The 21,023-nt window shown below is 37.8% G+C and overlaps 1 protein-coding gene across 1 annotated transcript in view; it reads right to left on the reverse strand.

Moving 5' to 3' along the window:
• Positions 1 to 21,023, reverse strand: part of LOC121414402 (DNA mismatch repair protein Mlh1-like) — a 34,235-nt gene that overhangs the window by 3,085 nt on the left and 10,127 nt on the right. Inside the window, exons 6-18 of the mRNA XM_041607564.1 lie at positions 15,236 to 15,308; positions 13,672 to 13,806; positions 12,513 to 12,601; positions 11,939 to 12,051; positions 11,177 to 11,270; positions 8,253 to 8,406; positions 5,692 to 6,035; positions 5,178 to 5,350; positions 3,656 to 3,764; positions 3,436 to 3,499; positions 1,768 to 1,932; positions 1,175 to 1,267; positions 139 to 246 (exon numbers count right to left, since the gene is read on the reverse strand). Of these exons, the coding sequence (XP_041463498.1) occupies positions 139 to 246; positions 1,175 to 1,267; positions 1,768 to 1,932; positions 3,436 to 3,499; positions 3,656 to 3,764; positions 5,178 to 5,350; positions 5,692 to 6,035; positions 8,253 to 8,406; positions 11,177 to 11,270; positions 11,939 to 12,051; positions 12,513 to 12,601; positions 13,672 to 13,806; positions 15,236 to 15,308 (1,714 nt within the window). The remainder of the gene's footprint in view (positions 1 to 138; positions 247 to 1,174; positions 1,268 to 1,767; positions 1,933 to 3,435; positions 3,500 to 3,655; positions 3,765 to 5,177; positions 5,351 to 5,691; positions 6,036 to 8,252; positions 8,407 to 11,176; positions 11,271 to 11,938; positions 12,052 to 12,512; positions 12,602 to 13,671; positions 13,807 to 15,235; positions 15,309 to 21,023) is intronic.

Here is a 21,023-nt window from a genome sequence, read left to right on the forward strand (position 1 = left end):
GAAATGATATTATCATGTTTCAATAGGACATATCATTCAAGAGAAACAATTTGTGGTCTTTATGAGCAGGTGGTCTTTCTAAACAGGTGGCTGTTCAATCAGGTTAGACTGTGATTGGTGCTGTGCGGAGATTCTTACATTTTCCCCTTTGGTATCTGCCAGCTTCGAGTTCTTCTGTATTCTGTAGAATAGACTGCACTCCTTGGCGAACGTCTGAAAACATTCCTTTTCCGAGTCCCAGTCCACCTAGAGAAGGAAAAGAAAAAGGAAATATCGATTTCATTAAAAATGAAGAGTTGGCGAAGGAAAATGATTTTCTAAGCGGGAGTCCCCAGTTTTCTCTGAAACGAAAAACAGACAAAAATACACAGAAATCAAGAAAAACATGAAATTTGGGAGGAATGCAGTATTAAGCGAAATATACAATATATAATAAAAAATATACATTGATCATCATGAAAATCAAAATCCCCCCAAAAAAATCTTTGACACAGGCCCGTTGCACAGCCTCGAAAAGGGACTGAGGCCAGCCCTGGAGGGGACACGACATATCCATAATGGCAAAGCCCCCCTTTAAAAAAAAGGCAGACTGACACCAGCTCGGGCTGCGTCCACTCCCGGATGTGGTTTGAAGCCAGCGTGTGAGTCTGGCCTCAGTCCCGCAATTGACGTTTAACCCCAATGTGGGCTCCGGCCGGCTTACAGGTGGTAGTGATTGGATATTGAACAATATCCATAGCTACCAACCGTGTAAGAACAATGCAGGATGTTTACATTAAAAGTCGGGTGACTCATGTCACATGAATAGACGCTGTAAGAAAATAGCTCAATTGCAGACTTCAGACCATATGTAACACGTGTATCTTGAGGTGGCTTCAAATAGCAGGCGCGAAGGTGCCTCCAAAGCCAGCGTCTGGGCCGGTGGGTGTTTAATAAAGCTGTTTGTAAGTTGACAGCGACTTTCAGAACGACTGGTGATCCTTTCTTATGGTAAATGGTATACACCATAGGAGATGGTTTAGCACGTAAGGAAGGATCACCAGTCGTTCTTAACGTCTCTCTTTACTTATGAACAGCTTTATGAAACGGCCCCCCTGGTTTCAAACCAAACGTACATGTAACAGGGGCCTTAACTTGAATGACTGGCTTCCTTTTGACTAAGTGGGTTTCTCACCTCTGTGGCTAGTCTCAAGATAAACATAGGGAGACCTTCCATGTCTGGGATGTACTTGTCCAACACAAGAGGAATGCCACATAGATTCCCTTCCTAGAATAAGAATTTGAGATTTAAACATATTAAAGGTAAAAGACAGTAGTTGCAGCTAACAATCATTTCATGAGAAAGTCTTTAAAATCAAGGTTAGTTGCCACACTATTATCATAGATCTTGATCTGGTACATTGAAATAAACTTGTCTTTGTGAAATCATAAAATTTTAGCTGAAAACCGATAATTCTGATGATCACCAACACAGGAAAGCCTATGTGGGACAGTGCATTAATATTGCTCGGAAAAAATACCCGACATTTGACGGAATTCTGTGCTCATTTTGCTAATTTCTCCGCAATTACACATTTTCTACTAGAGCCACTTGGCACACATTTTCTATTCATACATACAGACACTTGCATAGTAATTTCATTGGATGCCATTGGAACTCATTTTGAGATTGTTACCACAACTGGTATTTATCTTTAACAAATAATAAAGTGATGGAAAGGAGGAAAGAAATTAAGATGTAAAGGAAAGAAGATTGGGAGTCCTCACCTCATCAATCTCAACACTGAAATAGTCATTGAGCATCTCCGCTTTGGTCTTGAGGAAGTCTACTATGTACTGGGCTAGCTGATCCTTGGGGCCATCGCTCTCGCTCCATCCACTGTCCTCGGTGTCTAAGGCAATCATCGCTAACTCAAAGATTGGTGCAGGATTCTGCAAGAGATAAAGGTGAATAGAATGCTATCAATTTAGGATAAGAAAACAATTTCCTTTAACTGTAAAAAAAACTTTCAGAAGTACAGGAGTAAAAAAATTCATAGAAAATACCACCTCAAATGCAAAATTTACATTTAAGTAAAAAAAAAGTGCATAAGATGATACTTCAGAAGTAAAGAAATATTGCATTGGGGAAAAAAAATCACAGGAGCAAAATTGGCACAGGTGAGACTTTTATATAAATTATTTTTCAATAAAATTCTAAGAATTTTATACACAAATACAAAGAAAAATTGCATCCTACAAATTCAATCAAGATGAAATCTTACAGAGAAAATTCCTTCCAGCAGATGAAACTTTGCACACACAAAACTTCCACAAGATAAGAAAATTTATTCAACCCTCCACATTATTTGTAAAAAAAAACAAGCTTCGACACATTGAAAATTTGCACAATACAGATTTTCACCTACCCCCCCTCCTCCAGTTGGATGCAAAATTGCATAATTGAAGGTAATTCATTTCTGCCCTATTTTTTATTACCTACATGTTAATTAAGATTTAGATTTTGACTATATTTTCATGTATGATGTGATGATTTATGTTATTCTTTATGTTTTCATCAGGTCATTGATGAATAACAGTTTTATACTGATCTTTTGTACCTGATTAAATATGTTTAATAAATAAATAAATAAACTGATTAATTCTTCTTGACCATTATATAAGATTAACACTTTTCTTATGACCCCTGTAGATCCGGGGCCAATTGCACGAAAGGGTCTTTGCAAGGACCGTCTTTCGTGTCGCCCATATTTATGATGCGCCATGTGAAACGCATTTTATATAAATCATTTGCAAACATTCTTCATTCGTCCGTTAAAGTAAACAGAATATTTGTTCATAAAATGATGTGATATATCATGAAATTGTATAAAATTTCATTTAAAAGCAAGCTAACGAATCTTATTCTTTATCATAAATTTCAGAAACACCCCCGCTTATAGCATATCATAAAGAATGGGCGACGCGAAAGACGGTCCTTGGAAAGACCATTTCGTGCAATCGGCCCCTGTCTTTGAACAACAGTAATAGCCAAATTTATAAAGTGCTTTTTGCCAGAGGACACAAAGCACTGCCATTATTACCCTGGCTGTAGCTACGCTGCCATCATAGGCACTCAAGCATTCAAGGATTTTCTTCCTACCGGCTACCCATTCACCTCACCTGGATTGAGTGCAGCAAAATGTGGGTAAATTTCTTGCTAAAGGAAACCACGCCATGGCTAGGAACCAAACCCACATCCCTCAGATTGAAAGACGAGAGTCGTAACCACTAGACCATGATGCCCCCGTCGTATGTAAGATCATGCTCATATTCTTTATACACAAGTACTATCTAAAGCTTGCACACTCTACATAATCATGAAAATTAGAAAGAGGAATTCTCGCAAGAGCATGTATATGATTAAAAAAAAGTACATGAAAAATCTTTACTTACTGATAATCTCATAAGTCCAAAGTTGCCGAAGTCATATAACATTAATTGGTAGAAAAGTTCTTGGCTGGAAATAAAATGGAAATACATTTGATCATTATTTTGAAATCGTATACAATTAGTATACAATTAGTTTGAAGGTGTTAATGAATAATATTTTACTTTGATGGGGTTGACAAGATATATAACTTGGTGCTGTGTTAAATCAATGAATAAAACTTACCTGAGTTTAACAGTATTAACCAGGTATAGTTTGGTTTTGTGCTGTATCAACGCATACTCTGCATCTACTATTCCAACAAATGTATGCTGCTTCACGAGATCTCGTAAATCTATTCAAAAAAAAGAAAAAAGAAAGAAAATATAGATCAATCTGGTTTGAGTGCTGCTTATTAAGGGGCGATTACGTACTACCCATTAAGATGGCAGTCTGCGATCAGAGCCATTTATTACAGAGTTTGGCCAATTTGTTTGTAATGGATTACAACAAGGTGTCAGGCCTACCAACCTGTAAACATACAAAATAGGAGTGATTCATTTAAAATATGAGTCACAGCACATTTCCCATAGATGTCTCTATATAATATCTGGACAAAAAAGAAGTTTTCTTTCCCCATATGATATAATTTATATTAATATTTACAAAAAAAAGGAGTAATTCCTTTTATAAAGGAGTAGCTGGTAGGCCTGAAGTGTGTATTGCTTTATCGGGCAAGCAGAATTCCAATAGAGCTGCAGAACCATCTGAAAGTAGATTGGCAAAACTCTATAACAAAGTGCTCTAATTGCATTTGCAGGCAACTTCGGGGGCAAGCCGCCCTGAACAGCCACCTAAATGGGTGATGTGTGATCACCTCTTTATGGTGATATCTAACTACGTGGTTTCAAGTGTGCCTAAGAAAAGATACTGACATAGCACTGCACCTGACTAACTATATTACTCATCAAAATATGTTTATTCTTCTTTAGATGTCCTTGGGTATGGCTGCCATAGGATACAGTGCTCTGAAGTTTGGGTTCAGCCACATTTCATGTATGGTCAGTTCCCCCATGTCTGCGCGGTCTCCCAAGTCTGCGCACCCGCGTATCTGCGCGATTTTAGTTACAGAAGATGCGCAACGAGCACGAACTTTGCACATGCACTACATAGACAGGTATTCATAAAAAAATCCGACTCAAAATGGTGGAAAAATGATGAATTCAGGGCATTTCATGTGACGGCCTCAAAATGCAGCCTTTGTCATCAAAATCCCCGAAAGTGAATGAGTGCGCAGACATGGGGTACCATTTTTTTTTTCAATCTGAAAATGACTGCCCGAGGTTTTTTAAAGAAAATCCTTTATTTCCTTTCACTTTTTAATGAGAAATTTGGTACACTTACTTTTAATAATATAAGGAACATATATCAACTGAAAGATTTTGTGAAATAAGAAGAAATTCATGTTAAATCATAACTCAAATTGTTAGGTGCGCAGACTTGGGGCCCACCATCATATTGTTTATAAGTTAGGGATGCCAGTTAGAATTGATCAGAGGGCCTGAAAATCACCTAGAATACAATATTTTTACACAAAAGTACTAAAACTATGGTCTGAAAATAAATGGCCAGAGCCTGAATTCAGGCTTTTGCCTGAAAACTGGCATCCCTGATAAATCACACAGAAAGTGTGAAAACTTGCAAACAATACTCTTCCAAAATTGAGTCATCCCTTTAAATGAAGTGTTATTAAGCATGGGATTCTGACCATCATGTGTGTTAGCTTCTATCTCCTTCTGAATCTCAAGGACACTGGTGAGCTGGATCTCTTTCCGTTTAGGCTTGGACTGTCTAGACTCCCGTTCCTGGTCCTTGTCACTGGGTCCTGGCCTGGATGGGGGACCTTCAACATCACTAACCACTTCTGAATGTGGCCTTTTCCTGCAACAAGAATTAAGCAAGACACAGTCTAGTAATTTTGGAAGATGTTATACAGATATTGCCTACCTGAAGGTTGAATATAACATATTATTTCTCTGACAGTTATATTTTCCCAGAGGGATTGTATTTCCCCATAACTGCACAGCACTGATATGCTTTGTGTATATACAAAGAGATTATTATTGATTTGCTACAGTTTAAACTCATTAATTGATCATTTATCCACAAAAAATGTCGGCAATTAATAGCAAATATTGTTTGAAATCAACTTAAATTTTTCTTTTTGCAACACCCCTTAGCCAGAAACTTTACGTTTTTCATTTTTATAAAAAAACAAATACCTAGGCAACGTTGGCCCATCACCATCGTTCCTTCTTTGAGGCAGAGCAGGAGACGGGATTTCCACCACTGGTCGCTGAACTCCCTCATTGCCATCAGCACCACTATCAGTGACCACGCTCCTATCACCAACACCTTTATCAGGATGATTTTCAGATGAGGATGATGATGACTTGGTGGAAGGAGCTGCCTGGAGGAAGGCATCTAATTTCTGGTCCTTGGAGTCCGTCCGGACCATGTGATGGGCGTAGACCTGGTCTGAAGAGCTCGATTTGGGACCTTTTGAAGAGTCCTTGGACTTATCTCCATCATCAGCAATGGAGAGGTTTGATCCGGGTAGCAATGCCTGCCAGGGAAAAAAATAATCAAATGGCTGTTACAATTGCCTCAGTTGGTTACGCATGTGCGTGTCAACCCAAGATCGTGTGTTTGAGTCCATCCCGATTGGATGACTGAAGGTTGCGTTGGGTGTGGACGTGCCCCTTTCTAACACTCTGTCCTTTGGATAGGACGTTGAATGAAGGCCTGGTGTAGAGATGAATCACTACCTTTGCATGTATAAGAGTAGAGGGAAACCCCAATGTAATGGTCCACCTGCAGGTCAGTCTTCACATTTTTCCCTCACAAACACAGACATGTATATAATAATCAAATGAAACATGTATGATGGTGGGCCCCAAGTCTGCGCACCTAACAATTTGAGTTCAGATTTAACATGATTTTTTTCTTATTACACAAAATCTTTGAGTTGATAATGTTCCTTATATTATTAAGAGTAAGTGTACCAAATTTCTCATTAAAAATAAAAGAAAATATAGGATTTTCTTGAAAAAACTGCGGGCAGTCATTTTCAGATTGAAAAAAACAATGGTACCCCATGTCTGCGCACTCATTCACTTTGCACACGTTTCGGGGATTTTGATGACAAAGGCTGCATTTATGAGGCTGTCACATGAAATGCCCTGAATTCATTATTTTTCCACCATTTTGAGTCGGATTTTTTAATGAATACCTGCCTATGTATTGCATTTGTAAAGTTCGTGCTCGTTGCGTATCTTCTTTAATTAGAATCGCGCAGATACGCGGGTGCGCAGACTTGGGAGACCGCGCAGACATGGGGGAACCGACCATACTGTATACATATACACAATCGATTGGGCGACTGGAGAAATATTTTTATGACAAAATTGTGATAAAACAGACAGAACAAGTCAGGAATGGAAACATGCCATTACATGCATATTCAATGTTGGGGGTAAACACTGAGTCAATGTGAAAAATAACTGAGACAAGGCTTAACCCTATCTAGGCCGGGGTATTTTGGGAGTTCATATGGCCGGGGGGGGGGGGGAAGGTGGCCTTGAGGTCAGGGCCGCCGACCGCGTGATTGCGCCGAAAATTGGCATGCAGGTTGTCTGGGATCTACAAAATTGTATAGTAATTTATTTCATACGAATTGTTAAGTAATTATGCTAATTTATGCATAATTAGTAGGCAAAATCATACTTTGCCCTGTAACTCCCAAATAAAGCTCCAAATGATCTAATTTTTGGCATAGAAACTCTTTCTGATGCTTTTAGCAAGTTCCCATGAAAAAAATTGTGATATCAGATATCAAAAGTACTGCGCGACTCGTTGGGGGGGCCTCGGAGGCCCCCCCCCCCCCGGCCTAGATAGGGTTAAAACATGGTTAAAAATGTCATTATGGTGGTGGTAATTTGTTAATACCTGACTGCTATTAAAGGTAAATGCTAGTTTTGGTAACAATATCAAAATGAGTTCGCACAGAATCCAATGAAATGACCACAAAGTGTCTGTTTGTATAAATAAAACGCATGTGCCAAAGGATTCTGGAAGAAATTGTGTAATTGCTGAGAAATCAGCAAATAAGCACAGGATTCGGGCAGAGCGTCGGGCCCGACACTCTCAGCAATAATTATACATTGTCCCACGTGCCCTTATCTGTTTTGGGGATCTTTGGTGTGAATATTTTTCAGCGTAGATTTCAAGATTCACAAAGTTCAGTTAATGTTACTGTACCAGATCTAGATCCTTGATGATATACTGACAATTAAGCCTTGTTTTACAGACTTTCTCATGAAATCAGTGTTTACTGCAACTACTGGAATTTATCTTTAAGCGTGAATGCTTGCAAGCAAGCAACCAGAGGACCAACAGCTTAAAGTTCTCTCCAAGGGACCTCGTAATTAAGATGAATGCCTTACCAAAGGGCAATAGTGGTCCAAGCGGGAATCGAACCTGAGTCAGCGGAATCCGAATCCCCCGCTCTATCGATTAAGCTATCACGCCTAATGATGAATGATTGAATTTACAGTTATTTTGCAAGTTTATCTTGGAAGTGTACTGTTTTCAAGATAAACATGCCAAAAAATGTAATTTCAAGCAAATATGACTTAATAGAGCACAATCCCTTAATTAAAAAAAAAATCTGATTTTAGGAGCGGTTGAAATGTGAAACATCACAATATTTTGCTTCAATCGGGAGAGTTTGCAGGTATGTAGGAACCAAAACTAACAGTGAAATGGTCTACCACTGTGTTACCTGGGTGAAGTAGGTCCTTGATGAATTACATCCCAAGAGTTTCTGTTCCAGGCATTTCTGAATGTCCTCGATGATAGCCTCTTCGTGGAGGAAGTGGACTTCGTGTTTGGTGGGATGGACGTTGACATCGACATTCTGCGGGGCAATCTCAAGGCTGAGAAATGAGAATGAGAGACAAATGCAATTCAAAACTGATGGTTATTATCATTATCATTATTATCATAATTATTATTATTATCATCATCATTATAACTATTATTTTTATTATTATTATTATTTTCATTATTATTATTCTTATTCTTATTATTATAAAAATAGGAAATAAAACATTGCTTCATCATGGTAAGAAGATGAGATAACCTGTGTCACCATTGATGGTTTTATTAAAGGTCAAGTCCAACCCAGGAAAATACTTGAATAAATAAAGAAAAATCAAACTAGCATAGTGTTGAAAATTTTATCAAAATCGGATGTAAAATAAGAAAGTTATGACATTTTAAAGTTTCGCTTATTTATCACAAAACAGTGATATGCACAACTAGGTGAGTCAATCGATGATGGACATCACTCACTACTTCTTTTGTTTTTTATTGTTTGAATTATACAATATTTCATTTTTTTATAGATTTGACAATAAGGACCAACCAACAAGGACCAACTTGACTGAACCATACAGTATTAAACAATGCTGATTCCACATGTTCAGGGAAAGAATTAATCGTTGTATCACTTGCAAATAAGGAGAAAATTAATTTTTTCATATTTCATATAATAAAAAACAAAAGAAAAAGTTAAGTGAGTGGATGATGTCATAGTCTCCTCATTTGCATACCAGCCAGGATGTGCATATAACTGTTTTGCAAAATTAAGTGAAACTTTACAATTTCAGAACTTTCTTATTTTACATCCCATTTTGATGAAATTGTCAGTGTTATGCTTGTTGGATTTTTTTTCTTTTTATTCAATCAACTTTTTGTTGGGGTGGTCTTGTCCTTTAAGCAAGATAACTTTAATTGCAATGTTGAAATAAAAAAAGATAATTAGCTGAGGTGACAAGAGACTCCTCCTCTCATCTACTCTTCTGCTCTTATTGACCACTCTCTCCTGGAGTATGGAAGTCAAGTTGCTTGGGACATCAAAAAGACTAAAAGACTCCTCAACTGATCTACCCTTCTCCTGCTCAAAGTCATCACATATCCGGTTAACAGTCCTTTTAACCCTAAATAGACTGGGCTATTTCAACACCAAGGAGAACGGGGGAGGGCTGATTCAGCCCCCCCCCCCATGATCTCAGTCCTCGATCGCGACATTACCCATAGCATAATCTACAAAACTATAAGATAAAATTCTACAAAAAATCCCATTGCTAATTAATTATGCTAATTTATGCATAAAATCAAGTTTGCTCTAATGAATAAAGCCCCTACATTGCTAATTTTTGGTTCACAGACTCTTTATAGGAATCTGATCCCCCAAAAAATTTTGCGCGGCGGATTTATCACAAAATTGTCGATGGTAGGCGGGGGGACTTAATCAGCCCCCCCCCCCCTCTCATTAGGGTTAAGGATTCACCTTTACCTCAAGAGAGATTTAGGGACAGTGATTTTCCGCGATCGCGGAAAACAGACGGAATTCACGGAAATGGCCTTTTGAAACGGAAAGTCGCATATCAAACGGAAAATCACGGAAAACATATTTTTCCTCAAAATGCACAGAACAGCAACATAAATTACTTCAAAATCTAACAAAATACAAATATTAAATGGCCACAAAACACATTCTCACTTCACCACAATCACAACAAAATCAACACGTCATCGTGACTGCTCTTCACTCCTTCACACCCGATCGTACCCCTCGCCCCGGTCCTTCCCGGCCGCTCTGGCAGGTTACGGTCGATCGGCCGTATCCAAAACATTCACATGCAGGTCGTGTTTTGCTGCCCTCTACATTTGAAAAAGGTACAGCACGATCTTGAAATCCAAAATGGCGGATAGAATGAAATCGTTGACTGCTCGAAACGATGTCCAAAACCCCCCAAAATTATCTATAAAAGTTCATTCAACAGTGAAATAATGCTAGAAATGTGAAAGGTGAGGATGTATTCATGTTAGATATATGTATCAAAATATTTTTTGTGCCCGCATAGATCCGATTAGAGCGGATTCTACTGCGTTGTTGGTACAGCGACAGATCCAAATTTTGACCAGCGCGAGCGTTAACTTGTGTTATTGCTGCTGGATGGGTAAACGGAATTGTCACTTTTCTGTGTGTACAAAGTCTATGGGGAAACGGAATTTCCGTTTTTTGACATGCCGAAACGGAATTTAAGATTTTCTGAAACGGAAAAGGCAATTTTTTTAAACAGAAAATCACTGTCCATCGAGATTACCCCCCTCTCATCTTTCAATTTCTGACCCAATCTCTTCCATTTTCATTTTTCCTCATCTTCTTTTCATTCCACTATCCAGCCATCCTTTTAAGGACCAACTGCATGGTGACATGGGCCCGTCTTACAAATAGTTACAATTGATCCAATCAATCATAACTCTTTGGAAATCCATCAGTGTCATAATTTTTTCTACAGGAAATGTGCAAAATGTCCTTTGTCAACAAAGAACACACCGACTGTCTAGAAATCAATGAATTTATGGAAATATACATTCATATCTAGAAATTTTTTTAGCAAACATGCATTTTATATGTCTACTTTGCTGGCTTTCCATAGTTGCGATTGATCGGATAACTTGCAAGTCTTTAAGATGGGCCCCTGTTAGCCTTCTCTATTAATCTTAACCTCAATGAAAACCTTCAAAATGGTACAAGACTAGTACTTGCAAGTTAACTTGGTGTAATATATCTCGCCATCTCATCAAGTTGAATGTCACATTCTAGATTCCGTAGAAGAACAATCTCACCCCTACCTGAAGTAGATGAAGGGATGCGTGTTCTTGGGAAGGTACGTACTGTACACTGCTTCTATGGCCTTCCGAAGACTACTGGAATCAACTAAACGATCTACGGGTAAGAGAATTATGGAAAATGCCTGTTACGGTAATAGCAATAACAGCAATAATTAGGTGATAGCCATTATGATTCTTGCATGCTTATGAGGAATTATTCTTGCGAGTACAGGTCCCAATTGTAGAACACTTTAATTTCAAAGCTAAACTCAAGCAAGCAATAATTTAGAAAGTCTTTGAAATGAAGTTTAAGTACTACCATGTTATTGTATTACTAGATCCGGTTAGTTTACGTAAACAGAAGTTTTTGAAATATCTAAATATAAGCTGACACAGATGAGTACATGTGGGAACATGTATTATCATTGCTTGGAAAAGCACCCCTCACAAGGCAAGAATGCCACGCCTATTTCGTATAAAAATGTTTTTGACCAATATAATGTTTATTCACATATACAAATATTTGGGTGGTCATTTTATGGGATTCTGGTCTTACTCATTTGAGATCATTACTGGAGCTGGTACTTATTTTCAACGATAACTCTATAATCAATGACAACTACCATGTTAACAGTGAATAACAGTCAATCAATATCAAGATTAAGACAATACAATAGTTTACATATATGACCTAAAATAGACTCTGCATAAGTAATATTTGTAATCTGTGATTAAAATTGATGGTAAGTTTCATAAAACAGGTCCCATGAGACGTGAACTTACGATTGATAAACAACAGAAAGATGAGCCTCTTGACCGAGTAGTTCGCATTGGAGATCTGACCCGTCAAAGTGAACGCCAAATTGCTATTCTTGTGGTTGATTTCTAGAAGTTCCCTGTGATGTTCAAAAGAAAAATGATGAAAAAAAGAGTTTGAAAGCATAACTTCTTAATTCCTACAAAGAAAGTTAAATAAATTTATCCCACCATCAGTTGGATGCTACTTCATTAGAAATGTAAGAGACTAGCTCTCAATATAGCAGACAGTGCAGATGGATACATAGAAAGATACACTGACCCCAATTTTATAAATGTATTCATTTATTTTTTGAAAATTCTTTTTTTTATTTTATTTTATTTTATTCATTCATTCATTTCATTCATTCTTTTATTTATTTATTTCTACATTTTTTTTTTTTTTGTTGGGGGGGGCGGATTAGGCAGACTAAAAGCACAAAATATGCATAGCACTAGTGCTGTGATTTGTCTTATAATATCTGACAACTACGCAAACTGTTACGTAGCTTTGTCGCATCCTATCTTAACAAGGCGTTAAAAGACAACGATGAAACATTACCTCGCGACCGAAGGACCAAAGACACTTCGAATGTTATCGACTGTAGATGCATTCTGGGATGTCCGCACGTCAGCCGTGCTCTCCCCGGACTGTTACAAAGTAGGAGAACGGACAGAAAGGTGACATATCATCTATCAAAACAATGGTCCACATTCTGAAGTCGGGTTTAACACAGGACCATGGTTCAATTCTTTGCTATAATTATGGGAAGCCAAACACGTCAAAATTTTGGTTACATTGGCCCGTATTCTGAAATCGGGTTAAACTTAAACTCGGGTTTAAAGTTGTGGTTTAAGTATGGACAGCCAATTGTTACATAATCACTAACAGTAGAGATATCATACTTTCAGCTCATGCGGCTCTCAAATCACTCATAATTGTGTAAGAAGTATATAGATGATTGTCTTCACCATCGATGAATCAGGAAAGAGCACAGTAAACATAAGAAACATACAACCTAATAAAAATTTTGATACTTTTGGCTTCCCATACTTAAACCACAACTTTAAACCTGAGTTTAAAATAAACCCGTCTTCAGAATACGGGCCATTGTCTTTACACTGCCTAGTGTGCTTTTTTTGTTGCAATTTTTCAATGGTGGAGACAAATATTTTATCAATCCTTCACAGACAATCAAGAATGATAAGAAATAGAAATGAGCTGATACATTCAACCTCGACTGTGAGAGAATTATTATGTCACAACTGGCTATCCATAGATAAACTACAATTCTAGACAAGAGTTTGAATTATTCCTGACTGTTAGGTCAGGTCAATCCTTCCGGTAATCACCTCTAGTGTACACAGGCATGAAGAGAAGAAAAATATTTAACACAGTATTGGATTCTGCTTAGATATTCCGCACAGATTATTTCTGAAATTTCAACAAAAAGTCTTAGATTAAAAACAAAATAAATGAAGCACAAACAGGATGAATAATTTTTAAAGGAAATGAAATGAAACCATAATAGAAATTAAATCCATTACAAAATCAAAGAGCCATACAGTCTAAACAAGGAAAGATAAATGATACACCTGTCATTATGGAATCAAAATTCCAAATACGGTACACCATCATTAGAACTAAATGCAAGCTCTAGTATAGAAAGAATTCATTCACTACACCAGAAATGTTTCCTAATTTTGAGAGAGGACCAAACCTTTTTAAGAGTGAAGGCCACACCAGCATTATGAATAGCATATCTGGAGACGACTTCTGAGATCTTGTTGTGCTCCTCGCTTGCACTCTTCAGTGCTTTCCTTCTCGTAGCGACGTTGTAGAAGAGATCTTCCACCTACAGGATACCATACAAACATTCATTCTTAAGATAAATCTTTGGAACTGTTGAATTCAGATTTTTTTTTGCTTCCCATAGGCTTCATCGGGATAATAATATAAGAATAATTTTTAGGAATTGTTAATGAAGTTGCCTATTCAAGGGTGCAATTTATAATACCCAGGCTTTACCTTCTGCTACTATTCCAGTGCTTAGTGAATTCTAGGAATTGTTCCAGCCAAATATCAGCTTGGTCGAGTGCAGCACAATCTGGATAAAATTCTTGCTGAAGAAAAACATGCCATGGCTGGGATTTGAACCCACTACTCTCTAATTGAAAGGCAAGAGCCCGACCACATAAACCACACTGCCACCAGAGATCACTTTAGGCAATGGGTTAAACTGTTGACTACTGTTTTCTGTGATTCCCATATGCTTTGTGCAGGGATCACCTGGTTTTCATATGCAATGGGTTTACCCACATACTACTGTATTCTGTAATTCCCATAGGCTTTCTACAGGGATCACCTGGATTTCATAGGCAATGGGTTAACCTGTTAACAACTGTATTCTGTGATTCCCATATGCTTTGTGCAGGGATCACCTGGTTTTCATATGCGATGGGTTTACCCACATACTACTGTATTCTGTAATTCCCATAGGCTTTCTACAGGGATCACCTGGATTTCATAGGCAATGGGTTAACCTTTTAACAACTGTATTCTGTAATTCCCATATGCTTTGTGCAGGGATCACCTGGATTTCATAGGCAATGGGTTAACCTGTTGACTACTGTATTCTGTAATTCCCAAAGACTTTGTACGGGGATCACCTTGTTTAAGTAGACAACATGTTAACCTGTGACATACTGTATTCTGTGATTCCCATATGCTTTGTGCAGGGATCCCCTGGATTTCATAGGCAATGGGTTAACCTGTTGACAACTGTATTCTGTGATTCCCACATGCTTTGTGCAGGGATCACCTAATTTCCATAGGCAATGGGTTCAGTTGTTCACTACAGAATTCTGTAATTCCCAAAGACTTTGTACGGGGATCACCAGCTTTAAGAAGACAATGGGTTAAGCTGTTCACGACAGAATTCTGTGATTCCCATAGGCTTTGTACAGTGATCACCTGGTTCCAGTAAGCAATGGATTAACCTAACTACCAAATTCTGTGATACCCATACATGTAGGCTTAAGACGGGGAAAAACCTTGTTCGATTATGCAATGGGTCAATTTGTTTCAAAGATTTAAACTACCAATTGGAATGACAGCAGTTCCATCTCTTGCACTCTTCATTAGTTTGTTGTCCTTACAAAACCCAGGATTGTAATTCCAATTGAGTTAAAGTGTAATAATCTTTTTTGATGTTAGGACATTGAGCAGCTGTAAGCCTTTGTGAAACACCTCATATCATTGGTGATGAAAGTATATCTACTCACTGTAATTTGTGTTCCTCTGTTACCGGCACACGGCTTGACTGCTGCCTTTAGCTTACCATCACAGAAGCTTCCCCTAAAATCATTAACAGATAGGAAAGAAACAAAAGACAATAACATTGACTGTGCATTGGCACCAAGTGGCAACCACAATTTCCTGCCAATACTGAAGAAGTGTCCAGGATTAGATGTGAAACTGTTTTCCATTTCACTAAAGTACATGTTAGTCCAGATGAAGAGATTAGTTTCTTCTACCATAACTTGTACCTTCTTCCTATAAAATGAATCAAAATATACATCTGTTTAGGAAGTAGGATTCCTGACTTCTTGAGTCATATCGAAAATCAATGACAAAACTTGTTATAGAATGCTTCCCTGGCTGCATCACACTGCTCATCCCAGTATACAGACCTGCAAACCTTCTGGGAATGTAAAAATTATATTTTTTGGTCCCCGAAACTGTATTTTCTTCCCCCAAGACTGTATTTGGTTAAAAAAAATGTGCACTGATCTCTCAGATAAAAAAAAAAAAAATGAAACACACATATGACTCACCATGGTTTTAACAAAATTATTAAAGACATTGGTTCAGGTTGCCATGATTGGAAAAAGACACAAAATTTTGTTACTTGAAAGTTGTCTGGTATTACATTCATCCAACTATGTTTTTCAAGTAGGAATATTTTATAAAGATGATTTCTCTCAATGAAGTATGATTTTCCATTAAAATAAAAAAAGGACAAATTATAGAAAAATCATGTACTTTTGAGAAAAAAAATGAGCATATAAATAAAACCTCCTATTGGGCCCTGTTTCATAAATGTATGCTCTTGATACCTTTGCCATATGATGGTAACTACTATGGCAACAAAACTCAACAACCAATCACAATCAGGTATCCAGGGAAGTCACATTTGAGTGGTTAACATAATAATAACTTTTCTGCAACAGGGCCTGGTGGGAGTTTCATAAAGTTATTTGAAAGTTACAAGCGACTTTACGAAACGAATGGCGATCCTTCCTTAGAATTACCTCAACACCAATGAAAATCTAGCCCCGTCTTACAAAGATTTATGTTGATCTTATCTATCTTAAGTATATGGAAATCCATAAATGTCATAATTTTTTTTTCTTTTGGAAAATGCCTCAAAGTCCTTTGAAAACAGAGAGAAGCACACTGAATTGTCAAGCACATTTATGAACATGGCGATTTCGTAACGGCAACACGTAAATCTGTCTCTCCCGATTTGTATAACTTTTGAGGATTTAATCTGCTCCTGATCCGGATATAAGCCTACGTATTATAATCCTAGGACATATACACATCCACGGACTTCATATTTTGGAATAACAATGTCGTATGATCTGAGAAAATCACAGAAAGCAAAAGGCTTAAAACCCACCACAGGACTACCACCAGGAGCAGTGCAGAAATCCAGCTACAAGAGACCAAACCCTTTCTCGCCGAAAGCTCCGGCCGAGGAACAAGCTCTGAATTCAACCCCAAGTCCCAATCCTGGGAACCAGAGCCACTCATCAGCCACTCCCAGAGACGTCATCACCATGACAACAGTCGCCAGCGATTCTCCGCCCGAGCAAGCATTCCAACATGAATACAGCTCGTTTATCACAAAGAAATTCGAAGAAATGCTTGATAGGGCGGTTGCCGTCTCGAGAAAAAGATTGAGGGAGTTGAAATTCTTCTCGGAGCTTCCCTTGAATTTGAAAGACAAAGGGTTAACGATCTCCAGGACAACCAACGCCGCCTTGAAGCAAAATTAAAGGCCTTAGATGAAGAGGTAACCAGACTCCGCGCCGACGCCGACAAGGGTGAGGTAGCCGCGAACAAGAGCGAACGTTTTTCGAGAAGGTACAACCTTCGTCTTGTCGGGGTCGATGAATTCCAGCCAACGACAGGTCTTGACGACAGTGGATCATCTTCCCAGCTTCTAGCAGCCGCCCAACCTCATCAAAGTGAAGATTGCATCGCGTTAGTTGAAGAAAAGCTACGATCCCTCTTCGGCATCAACGCGAATGTTGAGCGTGCTCACCGCGATGGTAGGAAAGTTGCTGGAAAACCACGTCACATTCTTGTAAAGCTCCTATCCTACCGCGATAAGGTTGAAGTGATGAAGAAAGCAAGAAATGTCCTAAAAAATGAGAAGTTCTTCATCATCGATGATCTTACTAGCGCAGATCTTCAAGAAAAGCGCAAATGGGCTAAGCAAGTTCAGGCGCTCTATGCCCAAGGTACGAGGATGCGTTTCTACGCCGGGAAGTGGCGCCTCCGTGGAGGAGATGCCTATAATTTTGAGACCCCATCCCACGATGTCTTACGTAATTCAGCAACCGGTGAGGAGTAATGAGTAATAACTCTTTTGACCAACCAGGTTAGTTAAACCTCCTGATGTCACTTTCACGACTCATTTTGGCAATGGAGTGTATGCATTGTTACTCTGTCACCACCTCAGCTTAATGCTTTCAGTGTCATATCTGATTTGAATCTATCATATTCGTTTCTTTAAGGTATATAGATGCGATCGTTTTTTATTATAAGCTACATTTTCGTTTTACTATTGGAGTTACTAAATACCTCTTGTTATGTCTATACTTCATTCCATCTCGCCGAATTGTATACAAAGTTTTGCAAACTGAGATAATCTTGTCATAACAAGCTTGGGAGAAGTGGGTATTCTTCTCCATATTTTTCACTAACATATTTGAACAAGAAAATGGTTCAAAACGTGGGTTTTTTGCAACCTTTGTCTTAAAATAATAGTTCTTCATGCAGTTGCTACTCTAAGAGATGAGCTCCTATATGATATAGTTTTGAAAATCATACTGTACCTGGATATTTAACATATTGAGTTACTGTTTTTTTTTTTTTTTACAACGAGTTTGGTTTGGTACACCGTGCCTTACTTTCCATGTTCCTTGATCCTTCATGGTTGTTTATATAAAAAAAATATAATTAACAATCTTTATAGAAAGAAAAGGTTTTATCAGTCAATTTGATGCCTGTGGCAGTTCAAATGAAAACTTTTACTTTCTCACATTTGGTGATGTTGTCTCTTTAAAACACTTTTCATTTGTTGCTGCCTATGCATGAGTGAGTCCAACCTGACATACTTCCCTCTGAGCGAATGCGCATCTAGAGATCTATGTTTTTATGTTTCCGGCTGGACGCACTCCATCGACATTGCGATGGGACATGCCAGAATTATAGTTGTTATATTGAATTAATCCTGTCAACCTTGTACATGTGGAACCATGAACGTTCGGCGATCTCCCCTAATTTAGCACATATTTCCCCTTTAATTTGTATTCGGGGGGGGGGGGGGGATTTCCTCGGGCTGTCCGTGGGCTCAGAGATCTCAATTGTGTGATGAGCGGCATGCAACACTTTCTTGAGTTATCATCATGTTGTTTTGGTTTATCTAGGAAATGGTAACAGCCGTTGGCATGTTGCAGTTTTTGGTTTTATTTGTTTGTGGGAGTCCGTTTTCGAATGTTAAGGGTTCCATCTTGCACTGTTGACTTCAACGTACTCTTGTAGCTTTCCACAAAGATTTTTTGTGTACAACAATCATTCATACTCGACCCATAGCTTGAGGTACTGAACTAAATATATATATATATTTTATTCATCTGTTATCAACCCCTTGTATTCAACGCTAGGTTCAATTGCAAATTCAGTCACGTTTTCATGTTATGCTTGCTTCATATTCCGGTTCTCTCTCATGCAATTGTCAATATTTTTGTAAGCAAAGTCGATCAGAGAGTGGTTCATATTATAGGGATGCTTTTCCACAATTTTCCGCCTTAATGAGAATGTCCCATTTTTTCCCCTGATAGAGTAATTAGTTACCAATTAAGCTGTGGCTCTGGCATTTCGACTAAATGTAAAAACTTGATGTTTTTAGTTTTACTAAATTTTCCCTGGTAGTAATGTGCATAGACATATATACGTTTTGCGTATTTATCCTCATTTTATCTCTTCGCATAACAATATGTTTGCCGATTGGCAAGGAATTGAGTTCACAAATTTACAAGCGTGAGTGCATGGTCTGGTATACATCGTGCCTTATGTTTCCGTGATCATTCCGTGATGCTTCTTGGTTTTAAATCTATTGTCTTTGGAAATATACGCATTGTAGAGTGATCTGAATGAAGTCGCACTTTGTCGGTTAATCCGATTTCATTCAATGACAGTTAAAATCAAAACTTTTTACCTGTTATTGCGCAATTACCGGATGTTCATGCACAATTTTTTATGATGTAATTTGTAAACACATCTCCTATCATGTTGACGCCTGAGTGAGTCCAACCCTCTGAGCTTGAGAAACTGATTTATCAGTGCGTATCTAAACAAATAAAATAGCACAAGTTTCTGACTAGACGCACTCATATTTATTTATAAATCGTAATTTCCGGAGATGCTACCTTGGATGTCATATCAATATATTTACATTTAATAATATTCATTCTGAAGTTTGAGTAATTTTTTTATATCGGAATTCTACGGTTGTGTTGGTTGAATGCAGTTAGTCAATATTGTACACCTGGATTATCCACGTTCGGCGTTTTCGCCTAACTGAACTACCTTTCTTTTTTTTATACTTTGTTTCAGGGAGCCATTTCATAAGGCTGTCCGTGGGCTGCTCGCGGCTGCGCGCGCGACTGGTGGCACTATCTTCACGTTTTTTTTTTTTTTTTTTGATATTCCCACCGGGTAACTCTACGGATATACCCCTCATTATTTATTATTTATTCATTTATACCCCTCATAATTGCTGATTTTCTCAATAAAGGGTTGCCAGTCGTGCGTAGGCCGTTCGTAGCTCCGGCTACCCTTCTGAAACACCCAGCTGTTTGCTTTCAGAATCATATATTGTTTTCTTGAATTATTATCTTGAAGTAATATATTTTTCTGTATCGACCCGGCTTACGCAACCTCACACCGTCAGTTCGAGTAACTAAATCGTGTTATTTATATTGTTTTTAAAAAGTATGGTTTGCAAATGAAAAAAATCGGCTCGATATTACTCCTACTGTTTTTATATTCAATTCGATGCAAAACATGCTGATCTTGCTTTAAGCATCTAACATTGGTAATCAATAATTTCTTGGTCGAAGATCACATGACTTCTACTATACTGTTAATTTTCCCATGTACTACGTTTATTCAAGCATAAGTGAAAAATATGTTTTACGAGGCTCCGATGCACCATGTGTCTTTGCCGACATGCAAATATCTTTCAAGTATTTTAAACAAATATTTTTGTCTCCGCTTGATGGTTGATCGATCTCTTTTGCTTTCTTCCGATCATTTAGGCTTAAATCTTGTATTTGGTTACTAGTATACGGTTTTCTTATTTGTACTTATGTATCCTCACTTGATTTAATTATGTCATAATTTTACAGGAGAGACGGATACAGGATGAAGATTTGTTGTCTATATTATTTTCTTATTTTGTTCACTTACGTTTTGCTTCCTTTTTTTCTTGCTTTTTTTCAATTTTTTTTCAATTTTTTTTTTGTTTGTTTTTTGTTTGTTTTTTTTGTAAATTATTTAAAGGTAGTTAAGTATATGGCATAGTGTATTCGATTCGTTAGGTACTATTGTTTAATTCCTCCCATTTTAATGACTGACTTGACTAAGTTTCCATTTAGTATCTTGAACAATGATGACTTGTTGTCTCTCTCGGCGCAACGTGGCACTTCTCAAACATTAGATAATCATGAAAATTCCAAATACGATATATACATATGAAATTTTATGAATAACAAT

Source organism: Lytechinus variegatus, chromosome 4, assembly GCF_018143015.1.
Source record: "Lytechinus variegatus isolate NC3 chromosome 4, Lvar_3.0, whole genome shotgun sequence".
In the NCBI taxonomy this organism is placed as follows: Eukaryota; Metazoa; Echinodermata; class Echinoidea; order Temnopleuroida; family Toxopneustidae; genus Lytechinus; species Lytechinus variegatus.